The sequence below is a fragment of the Taudactylus pleione genome, unplaced genomic scaffold (genome assembly GCF_031769625.1).
Source record: "Taudactylus pleione unplaced genomic scaffold, aTauple2 ptg000085l, whole genome shotgun sequence".
Lineage (NCBI taxonomy): Eukaryota > Metazoa > Chordata > Amphibia > Anura > Myobatrachidae > Taudactylus > Taudactylus pleione.
The window spans coordinates 14,414,442-14,427,712 of NW_028284487.1; the positions used below are offsets into that span (position 1 = coordinate 14,414,442).

Here is a 13,271-nt window from a genome sequence, read left to right on the forward strand (position 1 = left end):
AAAAAAAAATGCAGAATAGGGGTTTGGGGGTGTAGCCTGTACTTTAGGGAATGTCCCCTTAAAACGAAATGTTCCAAAAAAAGATGTAAATAAAAAAAATATCGGGACACCTTAAAATTTGGGATTTAAAAAAAAAATTAGGTAAAAACAATGCCAAACTAACAAAATTATTTCTGGTGGAGTCCCCAAGTATGTGGCAGGTGTTTTTTTTTTTTTTTTTTCATTTGGTGGGACCACTTTGAAAAAGTGATGCAGAAGAGCATTTAGCTTTTTTTTTTCCCTTCATTTTTAAAAGTCGGGAAAAAAACACCTGCCGCGGCTATTTAAAAACCCCGACTTTCTTCTGCAGGCAAAAACGGGGGTACCCATAATGATCCCCGAGGTCTGGACATCTTTAGGGAGGGGGATCCTACAATTATTTCCCAAAAATTCATGTTTGTTTTTGCCGATCCAAGTATCGCAGGGTCCCGTTTTCGACGATTTCATATTGAATACGGGGATAAGCGGGAGCGCGCGAGATACTTTTTTGCCGAAAAAAGCTCCAATGTGCGGCAAAGTTTACGTTTCATATTGAATACCCCTATATGAAAAAGAACGGGGATAAGTTTTCACCACTGAATAGGTGGCGAAAAAAAAGTGCAGAATTGGGGTTTAGGGGTGCAGGCTTAAAAAAAGTAGCCTGCATCCCTGGGAATGTCATTTTAAAATAAACTGTTAAAAAAAAGGGACACCCCAAAAAAATTATTGAAAATTTGGGGTAAAAAAAAAGGGGGGAGAAGTGTTTAAAAATAGGGAAATAGGTTCAGGGCTATTCTGCAAGTATGCGGCAGTTGTATTCTAGAATAGGCTATTAGCGGCAGGTGCATATTTGCAGAATTTTTAAATAAAGACTTAAAAATATGCTAGTACCCATTTTCATGTACCCCAAATTTGATGGGATCACTTAAAAAAACGAAAAAAAAAACCTAAGTGCTCTTCTGCATCACTTCTTCAATGTCTGGAAAGAAACACCTGCAGTCGCTATTTAAATCCCCGACTTTCATTTGCAGGCTAAAACGGGGGTGCCCATAGTGATCCCCCATGTTTTTAGTGTTTTAGGGGGGGTCCTACAATTTATTCCAGGTAAAATTCGTTTTTTTTTTCGCCGATCCTACTTCGCCGGGTCACGTTTTCGTATCTTTCAAATTGAATACGGGGATAAAGCAGGCGCGCGCCCGATACTTTATCCCAGGAAAATCGCCGATGTGGAGCGAAAGTCAAGCACGGACTTTTTGCTCCCATATTGAATACCGCTCTGTGTGCATTAAATAAAGGAGGATGTGACCAGGAAATATCAGAGGAAGCTACAAGTGATGGTAAATAGAAAATTTACAGGCACCACCGAACAGCGCCCTCTCCACTGCGGCACCCTGTACCATGGCATGTATTACACCACCCTAGTTATGGCCCTGCCCCCAGCATTTGCTTATTAGTCCAAGCCAACCAGGTGACTTGATGGAAATCTTTTTCCATGGTGGTAGATGCAGGAGCTGGGCAAGCAAATTTGAGGGATTAGAGAAATCTTTCCTGCTTTGTGCATTGGCCAAATGTAGTCTGTACTGATCAATCGTAATGGTTAGATGGTTGCAGTATTGCATCCTGATCCGATGAAGGCTGCCATATTTAGATTTGGCTGTACATGGAGGGCACTACTGGCTGCATAAGGTGGCATTGTGCAGTACGTATTTTCATGTTTGTCGTAGATTCGTGGAGCGTCGCAAAAGGGAGAGGCCTTGTATAATAACAATGTTATCATTATATTTATATGGCGCCACTTATAAGGTTAAACATATTAACCTTAAAGTTGCACTACCATTTTGTAAAAGATGGCCGTGCTGGTCCTACTACCCAGAACTCCCATGTTGCTGTATCCCTTGGGCTCCTGCTGGTAATGGGCTTTGTTTTAATAGGTGGTAGTGCAGCTTTAACAGCAACTGGGCTGTGGTGGCCACATGCACAATTATGTTCAATGTGCAATCTGATTAATTATAGGGAGTCGAGTTACCTAGTTTGTAGGAGTGATAATGAACCCTCACTTGTCTGATATGCAGGGGACGTGGGCCATGTGCTGGGATACTTTTGTTCACGCTCAGGTCTCCAGGTTCAAGTGTGTTGTGTGATTTTGTTTTCCCACATACTTTGTAGCTTACTTTACACTGCAGACTGCTGCGTTCCACTCGTCCCTCCCACCCTCTCAGAGGAATGCCTTTCCTGTATCCACTGAGAGGTGGATTCAGAAGGCTGAACAGATTGGAGGCAATACAAGAAATAAGAGCCTATTGTTCCATAATGGCAGCTCCTGATTATTGTTGTAACTTGTTTTTTTTCAAGGTCTTGCTGGTATTGTCATGGATGGGTGGTGGTGTTTGGTTTATTTACAATATTAATATCTAAATGGGCTCACAAACTGTAACAAAATGAATAAAGGAATAAGTGAGTTTGATACAAATATAGGGTTTAGAGAAACTTCACTGATTAGAAAAAAAAAAAGAAAAAGACCAGATGCACCATACAACCATTAATAATTATACATAATCTGCGAGGTTTTGGCATAAATTTTGCCAAAATTGAGCCTACCCACCAGCATCAAGGTAACCTCATCGGGTAAGTCCCTATGGGGGTTCATGTCCAGGATGTGGGGCACCCCCAAAGCATCCCAGCCAAACCACCCCAGGGCATCACACAAAATAAAAAATAGCATTGACGTGTTAAGTGAGAGTGGCTGCTTAGTGTTGAAAGTGTAAATGTGCCTACACACGTAGCGATATTATACAGGATTTACCCGATTCCGACAAATCGTGTAAAATATGCCCAAATCGTGAGTGTCCACTCACTATCACGATGCTCGTCCCCGCAGGTCATACATCGCATCTTCAGATCTGCCGTGCTGTAGGTCAGATTTCCCAATCTCAGTCACGATGCACTGGAATAGTTAGGAGGCACAATAGATCGTTTGTCACATTGGACAGTTTTTAAGGGTGCCCACACACATACCGACTTGCTCCCAATCAGCCAATGTACATGATTTCCCCTGAACTCTCCCCAGGCAGTCGTGGTCACGATTTGGAGTTAAAAATGTCCAATCTGACTTAAGATCTATCGTGCAGCCAGTGCATTGTATCCCAGATTGGCTAATCTGCCCTACAGCACGGCAGATCTGAAGATGCGAGGTACGATGAGCGGGGATGCGCATCGGCATCATGATCAAGTGTAGAAACTCACGATTTGGCCATTTTTTACATGATCTGTTGTCACGATTCGTCGAAATCGGCCAAATTGGATGAAAAGTCGGTATGTGTGTGGGCACCTTAACACCAAATCGTGCCCACGACTGCTGGGGAGAGTTCAAGGGGAAATCTGACACAATGTTGGATCGTGAGCACATCGCCAAGTGTGTAGGCACCTTTTAGAAAAATTAGAAATAAATGTGTGAAAATGTAACATGTATAAAAAACAGTGATATATAAAGTGTTAAAAATAAGTGGGGATACTCCAAAGAAGTCCAGCCAGAGCAGTTCCAGGGGCCCCACAATTCACCCCATAACTAACTTGCTACATAGTACTAAATGCATATAGGTCTTACCTGTGGCTTTGCTATACAGACTGTGCAGTCAGTAAATGATGGGTCCCTAATTAAAAACATCAGAGGCAGGTGGGCGGGGTGCTAGTCCAGATAGTCTCTACCTTCATGTGTGTATACATACACATAATATATTAAATATTTTCAGGGGGAGGAGGCCTGGACTGCACACCCTAGCCAAGGCCGAAACTAGTATATCTGTCACCCGGTGCAAGTCAGTAATTTTGTGCCCCCTCCCTTCCCATACCTGGATTTTGTCCTTGCTCCTCCATAAGGCAGTGCACTAGTCAGACGTCCCTGGTATAGTGACTTACATTATGCCACACACTGTAATGCCTATTACCAAAGTGCCACTTACATATTTGCCCGACACCAATATATGTCCCACAGTAAGACTTCTACTAATTGCTTTAAAATTACCTGCTCGTTGCCATGGGGTTTCATGGGAGAAGATGCAGCTTTCTGCATCTTCTCCTGGCAGCGCCAGCGTTCCCGCAACTTCCGGAAACGCTATGTGAATTGCGCTGGTCTAACAGACACTAGATGTCCAGTAGGACCTCTAGCATCTGTCTTCTCCTTGGCGGCGGCAATTTTTGGATGGCCGCTTTCAGCAGAGCCCATGCGGATGGCTAGTCCGTATGGAATCTGCAGCCCCCCAAGTCACCGCTCACTACAAGACTGCGCGGGGCGTGCAGGGGCTGAGTCAGCCCCTTTTCACCCCCTGCATTCCGGCACCCGGTGCACGTGCAGCTCTAGCCCCCGAGTTGCGGCCCTGCCCTAGCTCTTTATAATTGGATGTGCTACCTAGCTGAGACAATACTACAACATAGGGTGTGCAGTCCAGGCCCCCCTTTCCCCCGAAAACTTCATTGATAGGTCTACTTTTTTACATACTTTATGTACCTAAAAGTACATACGTAAAGCCAGACAATGTCACTTTACTGGCATCTCCTAAGGAGACCAAATGGTCTACATTGTACAAGCCAATCAGCTCCAAGCTGCCATTTTACAGACTGGGTGAGATGTACTAAGTCTTGGAGAGAGATTAAGGGGTCTATGTACTTAGCCGTGGGCAGAGCGAAAGTACCAACCAATTATCACCTGTCCTTTTTCGGGGACGGGAGCTGATTGGTTTGCACTTTACACACTCTCTCTCTAAAGTTTTGCCTTGGGTGCTGAGAATCTTTGCACTGGCCCTGCCTAGGGGCCAGTTCAGTTAAACATAGTCTCGTTGTAGTCTTGCATGATTTGTCTCAGCGGGCAATTGTATCACAAGCATGTTCTTGGCTACTGATCAGGCGAAATTAGCATTTCGAACTATATCAGAATTTGTGAGCATCTCTAGGTATGGAGAACTAGCAGAGCAGATAAATTTAAATATAAAGAGTGAAATGTAGTGAAAACCAATTCCTAAAAAAGAAAAGTTGGTTATTACTTTTTTTTTTTTTTTTTTTTTTTTTTAATTTAAATAGTACTACTGGAATATTGTGTCCTGCAGAGCAAAGTACAAAATATTGAGTATGGTAGAGAGCGGATTATCTGAGTGCCAATTGTCTGAATACAATCTACGGAAGTCAAAAATATTTGATGGCATATTAGACCATAAAAACTAAATTGTATAGAAGAATAATAATGGGAAAAAACCATCATACATAACATAATAATTTTCCAGTTATCCAAACAAATTACCCAAACTAATTGGGATTGAGGGTAATTTGCATAATCGTCTACTGTACGTCATAATTTTATTATCGGCATACCATTTCTGCATTTCGAAATACTACCTTTTTCGGCAGTTTCAGCAAGAATATAATATATATACTGTACACACACACACACACACACACACACACACACACACACACACACACACACTTTTATTTAATAAATGTCTATATCTGTACTTGCTTAAGTAAGTGACTGACTTAATGAGTGTTTCCTTTTTATTTCATGATGACATAGCATGATGTCTCGGTTTGATGACTTTACCTGTGTTCAATCAGGGAGGTCCACAATATCTTGCTGCATATACACTGACTCCTCTTGTTCCTGTTACTTTAGAAAACCTTTGTGCCCAGAACTATTCAGGTGAAATGTACTGTCTCCTGTTTGCGTGAGACAGGGGATTCTTGTCTCCCACCTGCCATCACAGGAAGTTTACACACAATGGGGAGAACTATGCAGCTCCTTTTTGTGTATGCTGCTCAATGTGTGAAAATATTGACAAACTCGCACAATCCTGACACCTTGTGAGAAGTTATTCTTCTGGAGCTGCATGAAGGGATTGTGTGTGTGTGTGTGTGTGTGTGTGTGTGTGTGTGTGTGTGTGTGTTTTTAATGTCATTTATATTTATTTCTTTTTATTCATTTAGGTAATGAAAGTGTTTTTTCTCTTTGTAAACTCAGTGCATGATGAGCCCAGATGTTTGGGTCATATACAAAGTATTGACTGGCAGTGATCTTGCTATGTGCTTATTTGCTTTGATCAGTCTGTGTTCTTGGCATACTGTATAGAGAAAAACCAATGCCAATGGCTCCTGATCAAACAGTGGATGTTAGCATTTAAAATGGCATCTACCCTGCACTCCAAGGCAGGGAACTTTAGTTGTTGATGCTTGAAAATAGACCAGCTCTGCAGGATCAATAAATGGTGAAATAAATATGGATGAGGTAGTGTGCTATGCAGCGCCTGGTGTTTTTTTTTTTTGGTAGAAATGTCGCTTAATGCTCACTGAGGACCCAATTCAGAGATGTACGTAAACCATCAGATTTGTGCACTACTACAATGTTTATAGATCTGCGCATGTGCAGGACCCATACCGTGCATGTGCAGATTGGGTCCTGCGTAGTCTGACGCAGTGCAGCTGCAGACGTCAGGTGATGGACAATCTGTAGCCGTTTGGTTGAGGAGAGGGGGAAGCGAGCAGGAGGCTTTTACAAATCTGTGGCATGTCAACCCGATTTTGTAAGTTTGCCCGAGGCCAGGGTCAGTGTCTCCTGATGCAGCATCACTGGCCCTGGCAGTGTGAAAACATTGACCCTCCTGAGTAACCTAAGGGTTACTCAGATGACTATGTTCAGCAGATGTGAATTTTGTGTCCATCTCTAAATCAGGCCCTGAGTTTGGTTTTTGCTCTCTTGCATGACTGCTGGCTCACTTGCATGTGTACATATCAGTTGCATGTATGTAGCTTGTTTGATGCTTCCATTAATTCCGAAAAGCAGCTGTTCCCGCGCAGCTATAGAAGTAGCAGCTTTACCTACCTGTCCCCCATCGCTGCTTCTACGCAAGTGTGAACAGACAGCTTTGGTAGTGATTCTCTTTAGTTTTGATGGTTCTGAATTGAAGGATACACCAGCACACCTTTCATCTTCTACTGTATAAAGTAATTAAATTGTACAGTGTAAACGATGTTTACTTTTCTGTGAAGTTCCCCTTTATATGTTCTCCATTTATGGGGGGAGTTCAATTAACAGCGGTAATTTGCCGTGGGGGGGAAGGTGTTGGCCTCGGGCTTTCACGTCCGAGGCTATTCATCTAGAGCCCCTTTTTCTCGCCCGGTAAATTGTGTTAACATGCATTAACCCTCATAGTCCTGGGTAAGTTTCCGGACCTATATGTTAATACAGATGCGGTACCCGCAAACTAGGCTATTTAACGTGGATTTCTTTTTGAGCCTGACTGATAACTGCAGCCTGCGGCTCTTATTGAATAGCCCCGCTACTTCAATTGGCCTGCAGTAAATTATCGCCGCTACTTCAATTCCTCCCCCCCTTAGTATTTTATTGCTTTTTGTTTTTGCTTACATTTATTTTATTTTTTTTTAAACCTAAATCTAAAGTGACCTATGGGCCTGATTGAGGGATGTATGCTATTGCCACCGCAGCTGTGATCCCATTCGCAGCTGCTGTACAAAATTATGCCAACGTTGCAGTCTCCGGGATATGATTTAGATACCCTCCGGCGTCTTTGCAAATCCAAGCATCTGTGTACAAAGGCACAGCATCGGTCGCAGATCATTCCGTTGTTAGACAGTTACTCGGGACTGCTATGTCATTCTTTTGGCATGGTCAACATGCAGCATGTCGACGTGGCCGAGCTGTGAACAGTTACCATGTTGACATTCATTGTGTCTACACAGATATGTCAACATGATCAAATGTTGACAAACCTTCCCTGGGGGCACAGCCGCGGCTCCAGCGTAGTTTTCCAGGTCCCGGCAGCCATGTGACTGTTGCTTCCGGGACGGACCACAGATGCCCCACATCGGTAAGGTGTGTTTTTTTTTTTTCTCCCCTTACCTTCCCCCTGGTGCCTAACCCTAAGCTTCACTTCCCCCGAAGCCAAACCCTAACCCTTCAGTCATTCCTAACTGTCGGCATGTAGATAATTCACATAGCGACAGTTCTTATGTTGACATTGTGAACATGTCAACATGTTGCCTGTCGACAGGTTGAACCATGCCGACGTTTTAGTGTCACCATTATGAATGTTACCATGGTTACTGTGGACCATTTTTGACCAGATATTGTCTGTACATAGGTTTACCTTTAGTGATGTGTGGTGATTTACGGATGTCAAAACCACTGGAAAATACTCTAGAAAAGCAATTTGGTATTTAGATCATATGTGGATGCACAATGCACTTAAATTGAGCTTGCCCCATAAATTGTTTTTGTCCCTTAAATAATAATCATATCTTTGAGAAAGATAGTGGAGAAATTACTCATACCAACCAATCTGCTCCTAACTTAGAAGCTGATTGGTTGGTACTTTATCTCACTCTACTACAGTATATCTCCAAGATTTTATGAATCTCGAGGTGTCTTATCACACAGTGGGCCTGACTGCAAGGATCGTAATTTCAAAGCTGCACGCAGGCTAAAGAAATATGATGTTTGCACGCAGGCTATAGACATATGATGTATGCACGTATGCAGCTTTGCAAATGTGATCCTTGCAGATATGGTAATTCTGCATTAGGCTTCACTTCCCCTGTGTATTACTTATCCGAGTTGCGTTGTCCAACACAGCATCAAATAATATGCGCGCCATCGGCCGGCTGCGTGGACCCATGGGGCCCCGCAGCCGGCCACCGCAGTTTAGAGGAAGAGGCCAGGAAATCTCCGTCAGCCGACGGAGATCCTGGCCTCTTCCCTCCCCCGCAACGGCAGTGAGAGACGCATCGGTTTCGGGAAATGGAGGGCATCGCCGCCCCCTGCCCACCCCCAAATAGCAGCAGATTGACAATCACTGACAGTCTGCTGCCAGTCTCTGTGCGGGCTCGCAGACATCGGGAATCTGCGTTCTGCAGTGCACTAGCGTATACTGCTGAATTAGGCCCGGAATTCAGGGCTAAAAGTAGTAGAGCAGCACTAAAGAATACCATGACTAGGCTGGGCAAATCCGCAAGTACATTATTATCCTAGTAGCACACATTACCACATGAGAAATAGGCAGTGCTTTTATTATAATATGTATTCTGGTTGTAGGCACAACTGGAAATGGAACAATTGACTCTTTATTTGACCTGTTTTCTTATGTGCTTTTCATGCATTGTTATAGTGTGACAAGCGCACAGGAAGAGGATAGGAGCCCACTCTGTGCAGAAGCTCCTCTGCTGGGTCTCCTGACATCTGATACCAGACTCTGAATAATCTGTAGGGATTTCCAGCCCAGATTTCAGTACGATCGTAGCATTGTGAGCATGAATTGACTCTGTAAAGTACTCTGTAGAGTTTATACCTCATCCCTGAGTTAGGAATACATGTGTATTAGACAAAAGCCTCTGCAGTTCTAGTAATGCATGCAATTGCAATTTAACAGCAAGTTTGTAAATCTCTCTTATGTACAGTGAGGGCAGCACCATCCAAAGGTAAAATTATTTATTACAGGCAAAAAAACAATGAAACTATTAACCATTAATCTTTGTGCATTAGTAACCTTTTTTACCAGCGCTTATGTGACCGTAAACCAGAGCTGTGCTGAATGCAGCGCAATAAAATATCATTTCGGTTCAATACATTGACCATGCATTCCTCCCAAAAATGTTACATTTAAATAACAAATTGGGCAATAGAATCCCTTCAGACATCCTCAGCAAACCAATGCCCGCGATCTTACATTTAGCTTGATGGGCTTTGAACGCTGTCATTTAGGGTTGTGTATAAATCAGACAGTTGACACTACTATATTATGTTAATCAATGGGGTAGCAGGGAAGAGGAGTGAAGTTGAGTAAGGGATTAATGACTGTTAACCTCAGTCTCCAATACATCCGCTCCCTATTTTTGTTTTGTTGTGTTCTTGGTGGCGGGGGTGAGTGCCATATCAGAAATTATGCCCTACTGGTATACCTTTCTCTGGAGGTTATTGACTGAACTAAAGCTGCTTATCCACATGACTATTTAAACAGAGCGATTGAATGATTACGTCATTGTAATCGTTCAATCGCTCATTAATCATGCATAAATCTGGCAGTATAATGTCAAACGACCAACGGTGTGCTCTACCGCTGGTTGTTTCTGACATCAATCGTCGCCTGAACATGCCGGTCAATCTGCCGATAACGATAGATTGACCATGTTCAGGGATGAGAGAGGGTGCCTGCACTGAACGATATACACTGTATCGTTCAGTGTAGGCACTGCAGGGGTTGAGGAACGTCTGTACAATTACAATGTTGTAATTGTACTGTCTTTCCATGATCTACAAGTGGATGCGCACCTTAAGGGGAGATGTATCTAGCCTTGGAGAGAAAAAGTGAAGTAGTTGCCTAAAGCAAAGAATCAGCGTCTGTCATTTCAAAGGCTCTGCTATATAAATGACCGTTAGAAGCTGATTGGTTGCTTTGAGCAACTTCTCCAATTTCTCTCTCTCCAAGGGGGCAATTCAATTGTTTTATCGTGACAATCTCCTGTCTAAAGTGACGGGAGATCTGGGAGGCAATTTTCGATTGGTTTTTGGTCGCGCATGTCGTGGCCAAACCTGTCTAAAGATCTGGATAAGTGTGCCTAAGCGGCAGTTTGGGCGCCCAAAACCAGGACTTTTCGCCCAAGGCTTGATACAGCTCCCCCTTAAACTGTATATGGAAGTCAGCAGGGTGGATCACCCATTAGGCATGATAAGAGGAATAGGTGGAAACCATTTGTTGGCACAGTTTGGGCGTGTGGGTGGCTGCTGCTGGGTTTCAGGGCCTCAGAGTAGTAGTCTGGTCTGCTTACATTCTCCTTGGCACTATTTTATATGTGTTGTTCGTGTGAATATATATTATATCTAGTGTGTACTACATGGTCTAGTAGGCCATAGCTGGCATATGCTGTTAAGGGTTTAATGAAGCTGTCTACTTTACCCAGTTAGAGACTTGCACATATTATAAAGACAGGGCGGAGGTGGAGGTTTTCTTATTTTTTTAAACTTAATTATGACACTGACTATTTATACTTATCATTATTCTGCTGTTCTGTTATCAAAAAGCATAATTTCAAAGCTGCTTATTCATATGAGTAGTTAGAGACCAGGGCAAGTGTTACCGACCAGGGTGGTGCATGACCTGCGTTACTTTACTTTAGTTTTCAGGTGACAGCCTCATAGTAATTTTAAGTCTTGTATATGTAAATGTGTTATGCAGTCCTAGTTACACCGCAGTTTGTGTTCTGGTCAAACGCCTCTCCCCCACCAATTGTTTTGCTGTGTGACAAATCTGTTTGAAACCCTAAATGAACTCTGAAAGGTGCTGTCACTGAAATAGGCAGACAGCCACGTACCATATTGAGTAAACAATACACATCATCGGGAAGATGTGTGTTAAGTCTCCTGTCTGAATTTGTGTGCTTTGAAGTGGTGCCACTTCTGGTATTATTTGGATATCTGTACATAGGCATGAGTACCTTAAGGTGTATAACAATGGGTTAACAATGTATTTACTTCTGTTATCCATTGCCGTAATAAGGGACTACGGAGGCTCATCCTGGGTGATGATTCCATCTAAGGTAGTGAAGTGAGCCAACTCCTGCTGAACTGGTAGCCTCAACAAAAATTAGACCTCATGTTGGGTACCCCAGAGTTATGTTTATGATGATCTGTATATTCGGAATGTTTCAGTCAAGGCTACAACCATTTACTGGTTGTCCACAACCCTTTAGGTTGCCATAAATCATGAGGACTATAAAATCTCAACCTAAACTATGTTACTCTTCTTTTAAGTTTGGAAAGGCATCTAGTACAGGACTAGCATTTGAAGACAGAACCATAAAGGATTACAAACCGGCACCAAGGAATGAAATGGCCACTTCTGCACTGGTGCTTGCCAGACTCTGCTTGAACTAAAATAAACTATTACATTCCAGACTAGTGATCGTAAATTTGTTTATTCCTTGTGGGTGGTCTATGTAACAAAACATTGTAGAGTATGTTGCTTATGTTCTCGTTCTACTTTTTCTTTTTTTTTTTTTCTTTTTTCCTCTTCTGTCAAGTGGTTTCCTAACTTTGATATTTGCATACCAACAGCTCATGCCTTGCTTTGTGCGTCATTGATTATTCTCCAACGTGGCTGAGACTGTGGGCTAGATTTACTAAAGCTTCTAAAAATAAAAAGTGCTGGTGTTACCCTTGGTAACCAATCATTCTACCTATCCTTTTTCATCCTAGAAAATAACCAGAATCTGATTGGTTGCTATGGGCTCTTCAGTTTTAGAAGCTTAAGCAATTCAGCCCCACAAGCCTGGTGTTATTTTGTGAGATGGTTGCTTTTTCTTATATATTGTGTGTATACCGCTACAGTGGTAAGTTAAAGCTGTATTTTCAGTCTGAAGGTGTGCATGTCGGCATGATTTAAAGATGTAATGTCTGACAGGTTTTGTTATTTGATTAGTTTTTTACAAATACTATACATCCCTGTTCTTTATCATTTCAGCATCTCCTTTATTGCTTTTCGCCAACCGTCGAGATGTCAGACTGGTTGATGCAGGGGGAACAAAATTGGATTCTACAGTGGTGGTGAGCGGCTTGGAAGACGCGGCTGCAGTGGACTTCTTTTATCATCAAGGACTCATATACTGGACAGATGTCAGCGAAGAGTCCATAAAAGAAATCTCTTATAACCAGAGCGGGAGCTCACAGCGCGTCATAATTTCTGGCCTGGTGTCCCCGGATGGCCTGGCTTGTGACTGGATTGGTAAAAAACTATATTGGACGGACTCTGAAACCAATCGGATAGAGGTTGCTAACCTCAATGGCACATATAGGAAAGTTCTCTTTTGGCAAGATCTGGATCAGCCCAGGGCCATAGCGTTAGATCCTGCTCATGGGTATGTTCTGGTCCATTCCTATATTCATAGATTTTCTTTTCTGACCATATGAGCACCTTTAACATTTTGCAATATGACCATTCTTGGATGATTTATGTATAATACACAGGATCATTGCTCAAAAAATGTACATTATGACCTTTCCTGACATTTTCCTGACTGTTTTAGGAATTATTTATCTATATTGCTGTAATAAGGTGCGGTGTATTGCTCTTTTGAATACAAAAACTTACATACAAGAGCTTCCTGTTATTCCTATTGGACTCTCTATTTTGGGGGTGAGGGAGTTCAGGCACAGGGCATATGACCATTCCACACTGGGTGTCCTATTGTGTAGTACAAAT

At 42.6% G+C, this 13,271-nt stretch overlaps 1 protein-coding gene across 1 annotated transcript in view; it reads left to right on the forward strand.

Annotated features, from left to right (window-relative positions):
* LOC148532063 (low-density lipoprotein receptor-related protein 5-like) overlaps positions 1-13,271 on the forward strand; it is a 195,957-nt gene that overhangs the window by 38,809 nt on the left and 143,877 nt on the right. The window contains exon 2 of the mRNA XM_088468375.1: positions 12,534-12,927. Coding sequence (XP_088324501.1) covers positions 12,534-12,927 — 394 coding nt within the window. The remainder of the gene's footprint in view (positions 1-12,533; positions 12,928-13,271) is intronic.